We start from the raw sequence: 19,246 nt of genomic DNA on the forward strand, positions 1-19,246 counted from the left end.
ACAGTCACAGACAGACACAGAACACAGACCGAGACCCAGACACAAAGATACCAGTGCCAGACATAAACGCGGACCGACACAGATACCCAGTGAGTACGATACCGCACAGAGATGTTGATGACGTGACAGTTGACCGATGATGACTGAATATGACACAGAGAACCTCGGAAGAAGGTACCAACGAGAAAGAGATCAATACAGATTCTCACAGACCTGGATGAGAACTGCACATATCGATTGTTGTCACACCACCATTGTGGCCATCAATGTTACGTCATCGACAAACATGGCCAGGGTTGATAACGACTTGATGACATGGCAATCAGGGATTTTCGGATAATGACACAGAGCCCAAACCTGTTTGGATGGTTTGTGACACGCGCTGCCCAAAGACTCAGAATAGCACAGAGATATCCAGTGAGTACTATTCGAACAGAGAGTTGACGCCGCAATTGCAGGTTAGATACAGAAGTACTTACACGGACATTTCGGAAACGGTACACGCTGGGCTTTCGGATTTGACACTGGTTGATACTGAGACAAACCCGTGCCACAGACTAAGAGGCCCCTTGTTAGAGTCCATGTTTTATGCCCATGTGATGTGGCAGGTGATGGGATGACTCATCTGCTGGTCCGTGAGCCCCACCTAGTGTTTACTACACGGACACATCATTTGTAAAATGGTAATCTTGCTGACATGAAGCAGATATCATTTTACAAATGATGTGTCCTGCACTACCCCCAAGTGCAACGACAGCTGCCTCATAGTTCACGGCTAGATCATCTGTCAGTGCACTGACTCCAGTGAGTGCTACCGTTCCTAATGGTAGCTTCATGGGAGATGGTGACACATCCTACACCAGCATTACGCCTGGTGACTGAATGGAACGGTCCACCAGACCAAATCAGCAGTGTTGGTCCCAGGAGATTGACGATTATCTTTTGGTACTGCTTTCAACTCCATTTACGCCATAATCCTGGCATTACCAAGGTTACTTCAACTTCACCATAGCCTCAGCACACGAAGCCTCCCCACGCGATCTCCCGACACACCCAGCAACCACCGTTCAAAAACTGCAGCTCAATTTGCCCACACCTGTATATTTCAGGGAGCTTCCTTTCTACCTCGATACAACCGTGCGGCTCTGAAATTGTCGGGATAGGGGGTGAGTTTTCGACAGAAAAAAAATAATAAAAAAAAAGCAAAAAAACCTGAAATTCACAGCTCCTGATAACAATGATATCATTTTTGTAGCTGTAGAAAGAGCTTTAAAATTTCATAGAATATGAGAAGACGACTAACGACAGTTTCGAAACGAGGAGATGGAACATCACACGTGACCTCAATTACTTAAATAATACATTAGCTACATACATTGAAGCGTGGCATTCAAGGCAGCGGCAGTTAAAGAACTGCACCGAAGCCTGACGCCAAAGGCATTGCATGGCACTTGGAGGCAGCCTCTGCATCTGTACAACCTCTGATTGGGCCCTAGTCTCCAGAGACTCGATGCATCTCTTGTATCCTTGTTGATATTGGTTGCTGCTTCTTCAGATCTTTCAGCGTTTCCCGCCTCTTCCGGATCTTTCTTCGGTTTCATGACTGCTACGGCTGCGTGGCAGCTACGGCTTCGTCTCCGGCTCCTCCCTCTCCTCCACCTCCACGAATGTATGCTCATGCCCTACCCCCTTGACCAGCCGTCCGTCATCATCATATGTGCACATACTGATACTCTGGACCCACGGATCGGCCCAGATCTCCTCCAGCGTCGCGCGCTTCTTGGGGTCGACCGTCAACATGCGGCCAATAATATGCCGCGAGTCGCGCGGCAACCGGTTCAGCAGCCTCATCGGACCCTTGGTTGCCTTGTCGGTCTCGTCCACCTCCGGCTCCGACACAAACAGCTTGAACGAGTTGTCCGTCAGCTTGGGAGCCTTCCAGGGGAACCGCCGCAACGTCATGCAGCAGAACACCACAGCGATCGACCAGATGTCTGTCGGCGTGGGATCATACTTGGTCTGCGAAAGCACTTCGGGGGCGAGATAGGGGTCCGAACCAACTACTCCATGGGCCATGACAATGCCGGTCTCAAACGGATACTTGAAGACCGACGCAGAGCCGAAATCAATCAGCTTGAGAATACCGTCCTTGGTAACGACGCAGTTATCGAGTTTGAGGTCGCGGTGCGCCAGACCCATCGAATGCAGATAGGTGACGCCACTCAGCAACTGCTTGAAGCAGCACGCAACCTCCGCCTGGCTCATTTTTCCCGACATGACTATGGCAAAAAAGTCGTACGGGCAAAACTCCATCACCTCAAAGTACCGGCCGTCGTCCTGGATGATGTCCAGAGTCTCCACAATGTTGGGATGGTGGAGAGTGGAGCCGATGCAGAACTCAGCCGTCACCTTTTTAGAGTACTCGCGCTCAGACTCATGCTGGTGGCGGGGCCGGAACTCCTTGACCGCAAACGTCTTGCCATCGCTCTGGCGGTGCAGCAACCGGACCGACCCGCCGGCTCCGGACCCGAGCACCCGGCCCGGTTTACCCCACTTTCCGAACCCGATCGACGCAATGTTGGACTGCGAAGAGGAGCGCGAGACCGGCGGGGTCGCTCGCGACGACTGGGACACCGGCCGACTCCGAGGAATGTCCTCCTTGGACTCCGCCCTCTTGCTCTTGGGCTTTAGCTTGGAAGACTTCTTCTTGAAGAACCGCTTCAGCTCTGCCATGGAGCCCGTGGACCGGTGAAAGTTGCCGGAAGCCTCGTCAGTGTTGACCCGGCGGTCCGGCGATGACCGAGATGATGATCTGCTCCGCGCAAACCGGAACCGCGGCGCAATGGAATCAGTGTCGCGGTGCGACACCTGTGGTGGTCGGTGCTGTCGTGCGTACGGGTCGTGTGCGTCTGCCTCAGGGAAGAGCGAGATTTGCGTCTCCTGGGGGGCGATGGAGCCTGGCCTGGAGCCCGGGCGGGAGCCAGGTCGAGAACCCGCCACTGATCCGGGACGAGACGGCGAGCCGAGACTGAAGTGGACCTGGCTGTGGCCCAGGGGGCCACCTAAACCGGGGGTACCCGGGGCGCCAGTTGCCGGACCGCCTGGAGTGGTATTTCCTGCTGCTGCTGCTCCTCCTCCGGCTCTATCAAAAGAAGTGTAAGACGACGACGACGACGGGGTGCCGGGCTGTGAGTCGAATCCGTCTTCGTTGGCAACCCCCAGGAACACCGCCGACGGGCGGTGGGACCGTGACGAGGTACGCGAGGTGCCGTTGGCGTTGTTGTTGGAGTTGATGCGGGACGTGGCGGGGCTGTGGGGCGAGGGTGTGTGGCTCTCGGTGAGCGTGAGTTTGTTAAAGTCGTCCATGATGCAAGTGTGAGCTAGCTGTTGCTAGATAATGGGTAGTTAATTGGTCAATAGAGGTCCACTGCCAACAATTGTAGAATCTCAGGTGTCGGTCGAGTTGATTGAGTCAAAATCCGAAACCAGAAATCTGTGTGACGAGTCGAAAGGGCTTCGAAGAATCGAAAAGAGATGAAAAGAGTCGAAGAGTCGAAAAGTCGAAAAAAAGTCGAAGAGTCGAAACAAGTCAAAGTGTAGTCAGATCTTGGTGGTGGAATGATCTGATTCAATAATAAGCCCAGAAAGTGGCTAGGTCCAGACAATGTCACGGTATTCTTTCTAAATCTCGTGCCTTGTCGTCCCAAACGTTGACCGTGCTGTGTTTCCGCCGTTCTTTGCTTCTGCCGTTCTGGTCTGCTTGTTCCACTACTGTATAAATCCCGTGAGTCACAATCCCGGGAAAAATGAATCTCGGTCGGTCGGTCGGTCGGTCGGTCGGTCGGTTGGTCAATGTCACGTGACTCGTCTATATGTGTCAGTATCTCTGTTTTTCGTCGTCGTTGCCCGTTTGTGTCTGTGACGGGGGACGGGGGAGCGGCTCCGTCTTTGTAACTCGGGCCCCCTCCTTATTGTGTAACTCACTCTTCTCGCCAAGTGCGTCGTGTGTCGTATTCGCTATCGGATATCACGTGATGTATAGGACTGTCTCTGGAAGTCACGTGCAAGTATCTCGTGGGCCGCTGTGCTCTGGTTCTGTGTCACGGTTGCAAACAGTGTGTGTGGTGAAGCTCGTCGATAGTGTGTAATTAACGCAGACCTAACTAAGTTGCGGTGGCAGGACCAAAGGTTAAAAAGAAACAATGTGGGGGAGCCCCGAGGGACACCTGGAAGGCCGAATAATGGTCTGGGGAGAAAACGGAAAGTAGCATTGAATTCGGCAGACCGTCAGGAATCCATTGATATCTTTAAAACTCCTTTACTGTTCAAACTCGCAAACTTGACTACACCTCCTTTCATGCGGCTGTTTATTACATACTGTGCAAGCATGTACATACTGTACATACGCATCTCCGCTTATATTACTGTATGTGGCTGCTGATGCTCAGATCACGACTTATGACTGGTGATGGTCAAATGTAGCGACATTAGTCAGCTGTGGATGTGTCTTTGTCAGCTGGAGATGTGTCTTTGTCAGCTGGAGATGTGTCTGTCAGTTGTGGATGTGTGAGACGGAGCTTTTTACCGCCCAATTTGCCGCTCCGTTGCTGTCAAATCAACATAGATTATGACTTGCTTGGGGGGATCACGTGACCGATTAATGGTGCCGATTCCAGGCGAGGTTCGACACAGTTTCAAATGTCTGACCTGCTCAGCTCGGCTAGAGTACGACCTGATTAAAATTACCCTAGCCGAAAAACGGTTGAAAACTGAACTTTATGGATATCGAGTTGGAAATTAATCGGGAAAATGAGCGGAAAATGAGTGGAAAATGAGACGGAAGGAGGCGGAATAAGACGGAATGCGACGGAGTGAGACAGAAATCGGAGAAAATAGCGGTGGTCAAGTGGACATCCATGAGGGAGTATTCAGACGTTTAATGAGTTTTTGGAAATGGCGATCACGTGACTATGGAACTAAAAAAGAAATAGTAGTAATATAAAACACAATAAAAAATAAAAAAAATAAAAAAAAATAAAATAAAATAAAATAAAATAAAATAAAATAAAATAAAATAAAATAAAATAAAATAAATACCAAAGATCAATGAAAAACAACGGGAAACCAACCTGTTCTCTGTTCCCTATGTAGTCATCGAATCGCTGAAAAAAACACATTTTGAAAAAAAAAAAAAAATTGTCGCAGAAGCAGAAGAAAACCCGACTTTATGGCACCATGGTTCTGCAGCTGAGCCGCATGGAAGGAGGAGCCAACAGTGTTACAGCATAGACACGTTCTGGAGAGGAGCAAACAAAGGGTGGGCCGATTCTATGAATAATTTTGAGAGATATGGCTTTTTCCTTAGCTTTCTAGCGGTTCTATTCGGCTAAATATGTTACCTGTATGTTCTTCAAGATTGGAAAATTAAAATTGGAAAAAAATACAAAAAAAAAAAAAAAAACCATCTGTGAATCCTACAGGGGATGTACACTAGAATTCGATTCAGCGAAGACAACTTACACTAAGATTCTATTCAGCAATTTACTACTTGTAGTTTACATCTGATCTAGCATCAACGATATACACAGTGGACGATGTCCAATTCGCTGAGCTTCATTGAGGTTGGATTGTTCAAGAAATCTAAAGAATAGCTGGTTGGTGAGGGAAAAAAGTCGTTAAATGCTGATATAATTGATAAAAAGACGGAATTGACAAAAAGACGAAAAGACGACATCTTAGATGCTCTTGATTGAACCAAACTGATATCCGTGGATTTTGAAGCTTTGGATATTCCGGTTGTCCAAAGCCGCCAAAACAAAGCCTCGGGCCGAATCCTGAGTCCAAGGGGAGTCGAAAGGTGATGCTTATATACCCACAAAATGGCTCTTTCTGAAACTATGGGCTAAAAACACCTTTTCAACTTGACCTCCGATCTGACCCCCACACCCCTACAGAAAATATGCATCAATTTCCGAGCCGCACGTCACGGACAAGAACAGAGATCTATACGATGTTTCTAGAGATTCCAATTGAAAGAAATGTCCTCCCACAAGGAGAAAACAACAACCAACAGTCGATTCGGACAATGATTTCTGGCAATGGTTTCTGACAGAGGTTCTGGATAGCCGATTGCCATTCAGACAAGTCCAGCAAGTTGCACCCTCAAACTCACCGACTTAACCGGTAGAGTCTTGTCGGTTCAAGAAAAACAAGAAACTGCGTGAAAGGTGCTACAGACTAGAACCCTTTTCCAAAGACTCAGCATCATGACGAAACCGAACAGATGGACGCATCTGAAGACCTTGACCAAACTAAGGTCCCCCAAGCTCCAGCAACGAACGATCAGAAGAGATACCTTGGCAGAACCATTATCGAATGTCCAACATCCTGCGGTATCGTGACCTGACAGTGTACACTGCACTCAAACTGTTGAGAGTATGTTCACTAAGAGTCAAGCCATTGTTCCAAAGAGACTGGTTTATTCAGGGCAGCGAGGTGTGTCATCCTGGAACGTCCTTTGGCGAAACAAGCCTCTCCTAGTCAGGATTCAGCCGCACTGGACTGAGGTGGAAGAAGAAGAAGAAGAAGAAGAAGAAGCAGATAAAATGGCTCCAATTGTAGACTCAGACACAAATGGAATCTAAGGAAATGTATATTGAGCTGACTATACAGCATTAATTGGAGCAGCGGAAAATAAACTGGGAAATAAACTGGAGATTGGGTGTGGTAATGCGTATCAGGATACACAAAAGACGTGGAAAAGTTACGTAATCTCAATCATGTGACATTCTAAAATCCCAGCTCGGTTTCAACATGTCATTGCCGTTTCCACATGCTTCATTCGCTTCAGTCTCCCATTCGTGCGGCTCGGAAATATTTCAAAATGTTGGTAAAACATGAAAGTCAAAAATAAAAGTCAAAAATAAACATCAAATTAGGATTGAAAAAACGAATGATATTTACTCGTTGAGTAATCCGATGGCAATTTATAGACATTGTTAATGGTGTCCAAATGTCCGCATGATTCTCCTGATTCCAATGCTACCACTTTCATCGCCTCTGTCCTAATATTGACAAAGATAGGGCAAGATACTCTGAAATTCCCCCAAGATTTCCCAGAAATGGGTTGATGACACTTTTCCACGTTTAATAACACTTTCCAATCTCTAATCCTTCCCAAATCCCCCCAAATCATCCCACAGAACCGTGCCACCACCAACACCAATCTAAGATGAAACGCGACCTCCCCTAACCTTAACCTTAATTTGGGATTTCAAAACACCGTCGTTAAAAGTGGTGACAAAAATGGGACGAATTTGGAGTGTGGAAAAAACAGTGTTTTGAACAGTGTTTTGAACGGTGGCATTTGGACCCTTCGAATATAACTCATAATCTCTAGATTGACCGAACAACACAGTAGGGTCACGTGCACACCCTCCCTCCTTTGCCTGGTCATAACCAGACCATCTCACACCTCCCAGCTGACTAACTTTACCCACTACTCTTACCTCATCACCACCACACACCACCATGGAGTCGCTACTGACGGATAAACAACGCAGCGACCTGGAAACCAGCATTTTCGGATACGTCAGCCGGCTGACTAACGACGAGGCGCTGCTGAGTCAGCTGGCGGCGGTTCTGAGTCAGCCGTCGGGCTCCGAGCCCGTGCCTGCCGACACTCTCAAGGCCAACGCTTTACTACTGGAAAAGAAATGGTTATCGGTCATAAGGCTTCAGCGCAAGGTGATGGATTTGGAAACCCGTTTGGAGGCGGCAGAGCGAGAAGCCTCTTCCACTCATAAGGCCAACGGTCTGGGGGCTGGCGACCCGAAAACGTGGCTACCCAAAACTTCACGATTCAGCCTGTTACATAAGCAGCCCGTGAATGCCGTGTCATTTCATCCGTTTCATTCCACTCTGGCGTCGGCGTGCGAAGATGGAAATATCAGAATCTGGGATTACGAGCTGGGCGAGATTGAAACGACGATAAAGGCCCATACGAGGGGGGTGCTGGACGTGGACTTTAGTCAGCCGGACACGGGAGCGTCACGGGACAAATCACATGACAAGCCACGTGCCGACGTATCACACGCCCAGCCCCGAGCGCTCCTGGTCAGCTGCTCGTCGGACCTCACCATCCGAATATGGGACCCCCAAAACGAATACGCAAACGTCAAAACACTGACCGGCCATGACCACACAATCTCGGCGGTCAAATTCACCGCGTCGGGGAACCACGTCATTTCCGCGTCACGTGACAAGACGGTCCGCGTCTGGTCCGTGCAATCGGGCTACTGCGTGCGAACGGTCCACGGCCACACAGACTGGGTCAAATCGTGCGCGGCGCTCAACGAAGAGTTCATCTTCTCAGCAGGGATCGATCACGTGACCCGCGTCAGCGAGTTTGTCTCCGGCGACGGCAAGATGACGCTACTCGGCCACGAGCACGTGATCGAGGGCGTTGCCGTCTACCCCAAGAGCGCCGCCGGGTGTCTGGCCAAGCTCGACAAGACGAGCTCGTACTTTGTCGTGTCGTGGTCACGTGACAAGACGATCCGGGTGTGGTCGTCACGTGGCGATCCTCTACTAATTCTTCGGGGTCATGACAATTGGGTTAGGGGAGTTGTTCTTCATCCGGCCGGGCGGTATTTGGTTTCTGTTTCTGATGACAAGACCATGAGATGTTGGGATTTGGAGCAGGGCGGCCGGTGTATTAGGGTTGTTGATGCCCATGGGCATTTTGTCACGTGCGTGGCGTGGGCTCCGAACGATGTCAATGGTCGGGTTCGGTGTCTTGTTGCCACTGGCGGTGTTGATGGCCAAGTCAAGGTGTGGCAGTGAGGGGAGCGAGCAAGCAATTTGCTTAGGTAACGATAAATGGCGTTTCTGTTGGTCATGATCTGGACTGACAAGGGGTCACGTCACTCTAGTGCCGCTCTGACACTACAGAGTCCACAAGTTAGGAGGAAAAATCAAGGCATAAGGGCATAAGGGCATAAGGGGAATTGGAGATCGTCTGAATCTGTAGCAGAGTGGGTCAGGTTGGTTTTGACCGGTTCTCCAAAGCTTCACAATGGACATGTCTCGGTCTGGAGCAGTTTGGAATCATAGGGCATTCGGAAACAATCGGGAGGCACGTCAGGATTACTCTGACCACGCAAAAGTCACTCTGACCAGTTTGAATTACTCGAAACCTGTCAGTAGCTCCATCAAACTCCTGAATCAACTTTGGAGCGATTCAAACAGTTTGATTGCAGTCTGGAGATGACTGTTTCGCACTATTTCTCAGATTTACTACAAGTCCTGTACAGACTACTCATGTGACTGCACGGGACTAATCATATGACCACACGTGACTACTCACGTGACGGACGTGCGGCCTACCCATCGGTTCTCAGACGGTACATAGAACAAGTGTATTTTTAGTAACTACCTACTGTACTGTACGTAATCAGTAGTGCCTGTAGCTGTGATGAAGTCGCGTGATACAAGTTGACCTGACCTCCCATTTTTCTGACTTGTTGAGAATTACTTAGAATCCGGTCACGTCGAATCCACACAAATGACGCCACAGGAGAGAGGGGGACTACATAAAATACAACATTCAATATCTCCGATCTTGAAGAACACAGTGGTGTCTTTAACCCGACCCATCTTCAGCACAAAAACTCCCTGTGGTTTGCTCGTTTGTATGTTCACCATTACACCTCTACACCAGCCTAACTAAAATTAGTTGGCGCGATTTAGAGTTTTTAAATGACACCATATATGCACGCTGCAGGCTCATGCATGCAAGTGAGTCGAGGCGGCAGCGAATGGAGACCGGGGCGACCAATTGAGCGATTTTGATGAGTTTTGGAAAAACACAAAGCTCACGGAATGAACCAGGGCCGGGCCAAAATTTGATTTCGGGACTTTCCCCTTCTCCAACAAGCCCCGAAGCAGGCCTATTCCTGCCCCGCCCGCTCGGTCGCCGCCTTGACGATAAAGTTGGGTTGTACATACATGACATGAGCAACCAAGGTATATATCAATATATCACCCTGAACCACATCTTATCGTCATCACCCCGCCACCACCACCACCACCACCACCACTACCACCACATAAGCCAATATGTCATTCTTCCGAACTTTGCAATTCTCCAAGGGCGCCGTGTCGCTCTTCGCCAACCCCAAGTTTGAAAAGTCGCTCGCATTCGCAAAATACATTGAGAAGAACCTCAACACCGCCGGCAAGGATATTGGCGACCTGCCGTTCGACTTTGAGGAGACCACCACCGCCCCCACTCTGGACCAGCTGTTGACAATCAAGAGCTTTGTTGACGAGAAAAAGGGTATTGTGCCTTCCACCTTCACCCCGGCGCAAGTGTTTGCTCCTGCTCAGCCCGCTCTCAAGGCCGCCGGCAAAACCTTCCCCGACGACTGGAAGTCCCACAAGATCATCGAGACTTTGATCAAGGCCGACACCTTTGATAACCCCACCGTGATCCGACCCATTCTGGTTGACTGGGAGAAGGGACAGGTGGCCATTGACGATCTAGAGGCCGCCAAGAAGCTGTGGGAGGAGCTCATCCTAAGACAGGACTAGAGAGCGCATCATGGAGTAATACCACCCGTCGGTTTTCGTTGATCCCATCGATTACCACCACTTATGTATTAATGAATTAGAGCAGCAATAGCGATAGGGCAGTAGGAGTAGTGTGTGTACAGTATATACATACTGCACTCGCCTGGGAACGACAGTAGCACCAAGGCCAAGACCAAATGTCATACTTTGGGGCTGTGACTGGATGGAAATATGACAGACACTGAGGATCGGGTGGTATCTTTGGAGATGTTACCATTCACACCCAAGTCCAATGGTCGTACAAAGTCGAAAACGGAGACATTGAGTTCCTCCAAGATGGCTAGTTGCCAATTGACCTCCAAATTGTCAGATTTAAGCAAAGTTGTGGTTCTTCTTCAAGAGATCGGTCTGGACATTTCGGTGAAGACTGACATAGTTCAGGGGTGCTGTGTTGGTAATGAATCTGCGGCAACGGAACGGCGGTAACGAAACGGCTCGTGGTCTTTTATCGCAATCAGGTTTTCCAGTTTTCCGTACAACTTCCACCCCATTGCGTAGTTTGTACAAACCAAATCCTCTCGCGTGACATTATTCACGGGGACCTCAATGTTGTATGGTGGTGAGAGCCCTCAAAGTGGTTAATTGGGTGTAGTGAAGAACTTGGCCGGAGAAGGAGGAAAAGATATCTTCGGAGTTGGGTGAGGGAAAGACTTGATCAGGGTAAGAGATGGAGTAGAAAAGTTCGGTGAAGGAGATCCCCGAGTGAGATCCATGAGGGAGATCTTTTCAGAAATTGATCCAGTCTTTCCATGTTCAGTGAGTGAACTTGCTGAAAAAGAAGGGGTGCATCCCGTGAAGAACCTATCTGCAGAGGATGAGCTCAGTTTAAATAGACTGGAGCAATGGCCACCCAACACCAACCATGTCGTGATCTTGGTCCAAAAAAATTATATAAGGGGGAGTTGGGACCCCCACTATTCTTACAGACAGACTCAGACGAACGCAGACAGTCACAGACGAACACAGACAGACAGAGTCGATCAACAGATATCCACTGTTGCAGTCAATGTCGCAGTCAACGTCGCAGTCAACGTCGCAGTCAACGTTGCAGACCGCCCTTTTGAGACCACCCAGTAAATGTCTGACATTATTCTTCTGGCAGCAGTGACAGATACACACACAATGTCTCTGGCTCCAGTGACAGATACGCACACAATGTCGCTGACTTCAGTGTTACTTCACACCGGTTCTCCGGTTCATGGTGAAGCCTTCAGTTTGTCTCCACTCCTTCTCTCTTCGCTCACTCAACGTAAGTACAGTCACAGATACCTCGTGAATGATAGCTAACACGGACCTGTGTCAAGGAAGTTTCACCCTTGAATATCTCTGTCAGTGGCTTTGCGAATGTATCACTGACTGGCTCTTTGCTCTGGCAGCGGCACATGTGATCCTCAAGAACTCACAAGGCACGGAGCAGGCTCGGTCATTTTATTCGGCCAAACTCGCTCTCAGCTCATGGCATTCGTCAGCTCATGGCTGTCAACAGGACATACAGTCTCGGATCTACTGACACTTGGCGCAGGCGGTCGTTCTCGCCTCAATGTTGAAATCGCCGAGAAACAAATCTCTACTCAAATGCCCAATCAGAAGCCGTCGCAAGGTTTCCATAGCGTATCAAAGAGATTCTAAGACTGATTGCCCAGGTCTTGGAGCTCGTTCGTTCGCTCACATTCTAGGCTCCACCCGGTCATCCGCTACATCCTTCCTCTCGCTTTTCCAATTCACCAGATCTGTTCATTCCCTCCATCACCCAGTTTCCTTCAATCCAATTCCCCCTCCACAGCCGTCCGGTCAATGGTCTCCATACGGTCGCCTACTTGTAGAGCCAGTGTTGTCCGTGAAGGATGGTGGTTGGAAAGAAAGGGAGTGAGGTGAATTAATGAGGTAATACGAGTGTAATGAGTGGTCCAGTGGTGAGGCAGGGTTGGGGTATGATCGTGGTCAAGGGGTAATTGAATTATTTCCTCTTCTACCGAGACCCCTTTATTGTTCAACCCCTTTACCTTCTGGCCGCAGCCGCGCAACACAGGCTCTGTCTTCTTGTCCAATGGTGCAGCGTCATTCATACCACGTCATCAAGTCGTTTCCATGCAACCTCCTCCGTTGACAATTCTCTACACGAATATCTATTCACCCTCCCCATACTGGCCTAGTTCTCCGCCCCTATACTCCCGTCATGATCAATCCTTGATAGCCTGCTCTTATCCCACAGTGCCCCCCAACCATTGCAAATGTTCTTAGCACAGAGGTGCCTCCGGTATTGATGGCGAAAGTCGCAGCCATTTCATTTGCAATACTTCGATAAGTGGCAGAAGCTCTCTGGCTTCTTCCGGAAAATCCAAGCTTCCCCTCGGAACTCGTTCCCAATCACAGCGCACGCTTTCGCACGTCTCCCACAGACACATTAATGATGACTGCCGACTTTGTACAGTCCTGATCACTACGGCAGTTCTCCATGCCACATTCCTCCTCACGGTTACGCTATAGGTGATAGGAATGTGTCCTACTTTCAGCCCGTGAGTACACTTGCATTGACTAACACAGGCCTTAAAGATCAGCATGTTCACAGGGGGTCCAGGGAATCACCAAGACGCTGCAGCACTACTCGGTTGTCGGTGTTCTGATACGATACAAGCAGTCTATCCCAACATTTATAGTCGGTGGTCAGTGGCAGTCGGCGCTCTTGGTGTTTTCTCCTACTGTTTATAGATCAGTAAATCTCGACTGTGAGTGGGCGTTCGCGGCGTTCGCGGCGGTCGCTGCTACTTTCTACTGCCTGGGTCGGTAACTCTCGACTCGGGCTGTGCCCTCATTTGTCGAACCTCCTCCGCGTCTGTCTAACAATTAAAATACATACCACTATCTACTTTACTTCTTGCTCTTCTTCTCCTTCTTGGGCTCGTCGTCGTCGTCCTCTCGCTTTCGCTTCTTGTCCTTCTTTTCCTTCTTTTCCTTCTTATCCTTCTTTTCCTTCTTGTCCTTCTTGTCCTTCTTTTCCTTCTTGTCCTTCTTTTCCTTCTTTTCCTTCTTTGCCTTCTTCTCCTTGACCTCCTCCTCAGAGTCGGAATCCTCGTCGTCAGAGTCGGCTCCGGCGGTGGTGTTGCCGACGGTGTCGGCGTCAGCGTTGTACTGCTTGCCGGTGGAAAGGTCGACCTTCTTGTGCTCGATCTTGTTCACGTCGGGTCGGACGGTGCCGACAATCTCCTTGCCCTCGAGCTGTCGGAGACGGTTCTCGACCTTGATTCGGTTGTCGATGCCGAGAATGGGCACGTCCTCCCGCTCCTCGGCAAATGCATCGTATCGCATGGACACGGAGGCCTTGGCGGCGAGCATTCGGGCAATCTTACCCTTGTTCTTGCCGGAGGCCTGGCCGATGAGCGAAGCGTGGTAGATGATACCGTACTTGGGGGTATCGTGCTTGGTCTTGAGGGCTCGGAAAAGGGCCTTCTCGGCACCAAGAATCTGGACGGTGGAGGCGGGGGCCTTGGCGAGGTTGACGAGGGAGCCGGAGTGGGCAATGAGCCGGGCACCGACGAGCTCGCCGACGAGGGCGGTCAGGTTGGGGGCAATGGCGGCCATTCGGGCGTTGAGGTAGTTGGAGAGCTGTTCTCGGTACTCGGCAAAGTCAATGACCTGGTCGGCGAGGCACTGGATGTTTTCGAGGTCAAACTCGGTGATTTCCGTACCCATGGAGACCTCGGCGGCAACCTTGAGGGCGGCCTCAACCTCCTCGGGGAGCACCTCAGACAGATCGGTCTCGGAGGCGTTGGATCGGTAGCCCATGGTCTTGATGACTCGGGCGTAGGCAATGTTGTCGGCGACAATCTTGGCCATCTCGGGGAAGTGCCAGCCGTACCACTCCTTGATTCGCATGGCGTATGTGTTGAGCTCCTTGTCCAGATCATCTAGTAATGCGATGGCCTGCACAATCATGGTGTCGACCTTGTCGGGGGAGAACTTGAGCTTGTGTCGTCCCAGCGAATGGGCCAGACCCAGGCTCATGGTGGCCAGGTCCTTCTCGGTGAGGCCGGGCAGCAGAGAGGGCAGGTTTTCTCGGATGGCTCGGAAGAGATCGAGCGAGGCGGACTCGGCAACCACGTCAAATGGCAGATCCAGCTTGTTGATGGCGTTGCCCAGCTTGGGGTCGGCCACCACCAGAGCAGACTTCTTCTCGTCCTTGAACTCGTTGAGCAAAGCAGCGAGCTTGTCGGAGACCCGGCCATCCACAATGGCGTTGACCTCCTCCAGAGCAGAGGCGGCAGAGTCAAACTTGGAGAAGCCCTTGACCTTGAACTGCGAGGTCACCAGCTCGGGGGTCGACAGCTCCTCGAGAATCGACTCCGACTTGTAGATCTTCTTGTCCTTGGCCTTAAGCACGGCGTAGCCGGCAGACGTTTCCGTCAGAATAAATGTCATGGTGTCGTGTGTGGGCGGTGGTGACGTAGATGACAAGTGCGGTTGTCAAGTGTAGTCAGTGGAGATGGATGGGAAAAAAATTTGGGACGACTAAATTTTTTCCAAAGTTTATTTTAGGGTTAGGGCCCAGGCGAGACAAGCCCAGATGAGAGTGTAGCGAATGTCTGGGCGAGTCTGAGCGGGGAAACATCTGAACTGATACATGTGGTATTTTCTGACCATTTCCCCATTTTCCCATTTTCCATTCTCATTTTGCCATCTTTCATTTTTTCCATATTTTCTCCAATTTTTCCAATTTTTCCAATTGTCTTTTTTTCTTTTATCCATTTTCCATTTTTCCATTTTCCATGTCCCATCGTTTCCACAGTGAAAATTCTTCTCCTAATTTTGCTGTGATTCAGGAGGCTTGAAATGGGGTTTTTTTTAGGGAAATGATTTATTGATTTGAGATTTGATTTTATCTGATTTATTTTGATTTTCAGATTTTCCGGTCCCAATTTTCCCATTTTATTTCAGATTTTCCGGTCCCAATTTTCCAAAAAAATTCCCACGCTACACCACATCTAAATACGGTCGAATCTTCCTAGACGGCTCCATATTTCCACTAATTTCACAATAAAGTAGGTACATTGTGCGATTTTCTTTTCTTCCTTTTCTCTTTTTTTATCCCATTTTTTTGTATATATTTGTATATATTTTTATATTTTTTTTCATTTATTTATTTAATTTCTAGTTATTTTTTATTTATTTTAATTCATTTGCTGAACCGCTCTTCCGATCTGCATATCACTGCAGAAAGTGATATCGATAAAAAAATAGTCAGATATACTCAAGTGGAGCCAAACGGAAACAGGATCGACGGGATTGAATGATCACGTGATGAGAACAATGGGTACTTTCAGGGTGGTCACGTGATCAGAGTCTTGGTCGGCGCGGTGGGGGTGACCTTGACTGACCTGGGGGGGGGGAATGTCTGATGGGCTGTCGCTGACTAAGGTGATAATAGGGCAGAATTCGTAATGCAGAATTTGTAGATTAGGAGATTCTTGGATGCTCACGGTGATGAGGTACTCGTATTGTAGGTACTCGTAGATATGTCTTACCGAAAACAAGTGGACGAGATCACCTTTTGACGAAAGAGACACTCTTTTGGCGATTCCAGAGACTCTGTTTGGCTTCCCACGACTTCTGATGTATACACTGACTCTCATCTTGAAGCTCCAACATTGCTCAGATTTGAATGGTTGAAGTTGCAGTTTGTTAATGGGGTTGTTTTAAATAGTATGCTCCATTCAATATTTCTCATTTGTTCTTTGATTGTGTTGAAAAACATGAAAACTATCTGGAAAGGGTTTGGTAACAGTAGCTAACCAAGTTTCAACAAATGACACCAGAATGCTAACCAATTTTCAACAAATGTCAACAAGTAAGATTTCAGATAAGTTCGTCTCCCGCCGACCGTCCACCCGAAATATTAATACCATTGTGGAGCTGTGATTGAGGAGATTCCAAATATTTTATTTTCGACACGATTTCATTGACCTACCGAGAACTGGAGGGCCCGTCTGGTTCTAAATAAACTTTCTGCACTTACTCCAGACACTTGTCACCACTTTTAGCCACTCTCTCCACTTGACCAATGATCAAAATCAAGCTGAAGCCCGAAAAACGGTCGCCGGAGGCATCGCCGGAGAAGCGGCGGACCAAGAAGCGCAAAACGGATGAGGAAGGGGCCAAACCGAGCACTCCGTCGCTCAGCATCAAGTTGAAGGCGCCCAAAAAAGAGCGGGAGTCCAAGCCGCGGTTGTCCCTGAAACTGAGCAACAAAAAGAGCGAGAGCGCGGCGCCGGAAAGCAGCCGGGCGTCGACCGCGAGTGGCGGATCCACTAAAAAGAGCAAGGTGGTGCCGCGGATCCGAGTCAAGGCCGCCCGCGAACCGGGCCAGGGATACGACAGCGAAGCGCCGGACCGCGAAGACGATCCGCTGATTGAAGAGGGATTGATTTTGCGATTCCCACCAATCGGTAAAAGAGGCCGCGACGACCTGTCATATCTGCGGACGGCGGTGGAGAACCAGGATTACAGCAACATTGTGATTCGGTTCAAGGACTCGCGCAGGGCGGTGGTTTCTGTGCGGGGGCGGCATTACGCGGCGAAATTGGTGGACTTGCCGGCGATCGTCGAGGCCCAAAAGACGTTTGACCGCGGCAAAAACATGTTCAAGTGTCTGGACATTTGCCAAATGTTACTTGTCACCGAGCCCATTTCGTCCGAACACAGCATTATGGAGGCGCGGTCGATGCAATGGGACAAGAGCTCCAGCGAAAGCGCGCTGACCTGTCGCCATGGCCTGACTCCGCCGTTGTTTGACGCCAAACGTCGCCGATTCAGAAAAACCGTGTCCACAAAGGTGATTGAATCGGTGGAGCAAAAGGTGACGGACTTGCTGGATCTGGACGACGAGGCAGACTCCACATCATATGAGCTTGTCGATGGACGCACCCTGGCGTCCTTGTATGGAGCCGGTGGGGTTGCGGGCTCGCAATCTGTGTCTACCACTGTTTCTGCCGCCGCCACTCCTCCTCCGCGGTTTGCCATGGTCGACGAGGGAGAAATGGACGTGGATTTGCTCGATAAAGAGCTGGAGCGGGCCCTGGAGGACCAAGGCTCGGATGAGGGCGAAGAAATCGAGGCCGATGATGCGTCCGAGTCCGAAGATGAGGGAGAAGGCGCAGGTGAGTCGGACAACTCGGACGAAGAGGAATTGCCCCGAGCGTCGGCCGGAATGGACGATGACGACGACGGTGAAGAGGGAGGACACGCCAAGGTGCTGGTCGACACGATTGCAGATCTGGAGGCGACCATCAAAAAGCAGCAGGACGACGCCGACCGCACCGCCAACGCCATGCTCAAGGAGCGGTTCAACCAGCGAATCTCCAAGCTCAAACATGAGCTGGAGGTCAAGAAGAAACAGCTCAAGGCAAAGAATACCATCAAGGAGAAGAAGAAGGAGATCGATAAGAAGGAAAAGAAGGAGGAGAAGGAGGAGAGTGAGGACAAGGTGGAAAAGGGCGAGGTCAAGGACAAGGGTGTGGGCAGTGACGACGATATGGATTTGGATGATTTGTTTTAGCCGAGCTCGGCAGGGTGGGAGTTGATATGGAGAAAATCCAGACCCGAATCTATTCCGTTCCACACCAACGACAAAGTCCGATGGGTCCGCTCGTGGTCCGTTCACCAGAGGAGTCGACCTGTGAACTTCAGTCATCTCTCTACACTGCTTCGATATGCCACGGGACCTCCACCGTATGTCGTCTAACAACGGTCTGCATCGGTCTAATGAAATACAATAATTTATTCTGGTTCTGTACGAGTAGTGGAGGGTGTGTGCATGTTGTCATATGACTGGCATAGTTGTCCACGTGTTCAGTTTTCACGTGACCGGAGCACAAGATCGAGTAGTTGGTCACGTGTCCAACTTCCGCGTCTCACGTGACGACACTATGATACTTTGGTTCTGTCTGCATGAGATTCATTGACTTGGAGGTGACTTCATTCTTCCAGAGCTACATACGGTCCGTCCCCTGAAAAGAAGTGCACAACCCAGCCAATAATAAACCTATCGACGGTTAACAACAAAACAATTGTGTTCACCTGAACAAGAGCTCTTCAACGATATAATTTTTACTAATGTTCTGATTATGTAACCGTCACAAATGAGCAGTCTTGTGCAGAAGAAAGGCTTCTGTATATGGCACCTAAACAGACAATGTATATGAACATTGGGATTTAATAAACGACCCCGAAAGACATAAAAGCAGAATAAAACCACAATAATCGCCTGAAAAAAAGGCTTTGGAACACTTTGGAACACCTTGGAACCGTTTGGAACCCTTCTGACACCCCATTCAGGCTTCAGTACAATTTTCAGAATTTTCACGGACATTCCACTTTAATCTGGCCGACGAGCGTTTGTGTCTCCAACTTTTGTAATACCAGCACTGGAGGGATAAAAAGTAGTTTACTAAAACCGTGTCGTTTCGATGATTAATTTGGTACTAATTCTGACAAAATTGGGTACAATTAGAAAATAGGACAGATAGAAGTGTGCTCACACCGGAAGACATGGCAAGCTTGAGAAGAGAAGCGGTCACGCAATGTGGTCAAGCGACTATAATCACTTGCAGATGCTCTAATC

At 49.4% G+C, this 19,246-nt stretch overlaps 8 protein-coding genes across 8 annotated transcripts; 5 read left to right on the forward strand and 3 right to left on the reverse strand.

Annotated features, from left to right (window-relative positions):
* Nucleotides 1–823: 823 nt before the first annotated feature.
* On the forward strand, nt 824–1,163 carry YALI1_B01485g (uncharacterized protein; the record flags this gene model as incomplete). Its single annotated transcript, XM_068281926.1, has 2 exons — nt 824–945; nt 992–1,163. 2 exons carry the CDS (start codon nt 824–826, stop codon nt 1,161–1,163), a joined length of 294 nt encoding a protein of 97 aa, XP_068138027.1.
* A 460-nt stretch (nt 1,164–1,623) lies between these two features.
* YALI1_B01511g (uncharacterized protein) lies at nt 1,624–3,366 on the reverse strand (the record flags this gene model as incomplete). Its single annotated transcript, XM_500363.3, has 1 exon — nt 1,624–3,366. The coding sequence occupies one exon, from the start codon at nt 3,364–3,366 to the stop codon at nt 1,624–1,626; it is 1,743 nt and encodes a 580-aa protein (XP_500363.1).
* A 3,568-nt stretch (nt 3,367–6,934) lies between these two features.
* On the reverse strand, nt 6,935–7,456 carry YALI1_B01550g (uncharacterized protein; the record flags this gene model as incomplete). The annotated part of the gene is made up of 2 exons (XM_068281927.1): nt 6,935–7,259; nt 7,302–7,456. 2 exons carry the CDS (start codon nt 7,454–7,456, stop codon nt 6,935–6,937), a joined length of 480 nt encoding a protein of 159 aa, XP_068138028.1.
* Nucleotides 7,457–7,530: 74 nt separating this feature from the next.
* YALI1_B01552g (uncharacterized protein) lies at nt 7,531–8,844 on the forward strand (the record flags this gene model as incomplete). Its single annotated transcript, XM_500364.3, has 1 exon — nt 7,531–8,844. The coding sequence occupies one exon, from the start codon at nt 7,531–7,533 to the stop codon at nt 8,842–8,844; it is 1,314 nt and encodes a 437-aa protein (XP_500364.3).
* Nucleotides 8,845–9,076: 232 nt separating this feature from the next.
* Nucleotides 9,077–9,349, forward strand: YALI1_B01568g (uncharacterized protein; the record flags this gene model as incomplete). The annotated part of the gene is made up of 2 exons (XM_068281928.1): nt 9,077–9,259; nt 9,305–9,349. The coding sequence occupies 2 exons, from the start codon at nt 9,077–9,079 to the stop codon at nt 9,347–9,349; spliced, it is 228 nt and encodes a 75-aa protein (XP_068138029.1).
* A 770-nt stretch (nt 9,350–10,119) lies between these two features.
* YALI1_B01578g (uncharacterized protein) lies at nt 10,120–10,593 on the forward strand (the record flags this gene model as incomplete). Its single annotated transcript, XM_500365.4, has 1 exon — nt 10,120–10,593. The coding sequence occupies one exon, from the start codon at nt 10,120–10,122 to the stop codon at nt 10,591–10,593; it is 474 nt and encodes a 157-aa protein (XP_500365.2).
* A 2,907-nt stretch (nt 10,594–13,500) lies between these two features.
* On the reverse strand, nt 13,501–15,048 carry YALI1_B01628g (uncharacterized protein; the record flags this gene model as incomplete). Its single annotated transcript, XM_500366.3, has 1 exon — nt 13,501–15,048. The coding sequence occupies one exon, from the start codon at nt 15,046–15,048 to the stop codon at nt 13,501–13,503; it is 1,548 nt and encodes a 515-aa protein (XP_500366.1).
* A 1,639-nt stretch (nt 15,049–16,687) lies between these two features.
* YALI1_B01644g (uncharacterized protein) lies at nt 16,688–18,181 on the forward strand (the record flags this gene model as incomplete). Its single annotated transcript, XM_500367.3, has 1 exon — nt 16,688–18,181. The coding sequence occupies one exon, from the start codon at nt 16,688–16,690 to the stop codon at nt 18,179–18,181; it is 1,494 nt and encodes a 497-aa protein (XP_500367.1).
* Between the last annotated feature and the right edge of the window lie 1,065 nt (nt 18,182–19,246).

The sequence above is a fragment of the Yarrowia lipolytica genome, chromosome 1B (genome assembly GCF_001761485.1).
Source record: "Yarrowia lipolytica chromosome 1B, complete sequence".
Classification (NCBI taxonomy): Eukaryota; Fungi; Ascomycota; class Dipodascomycetes; order Dipodascales; genus Yarrowia; species Yarrowia lipolytica.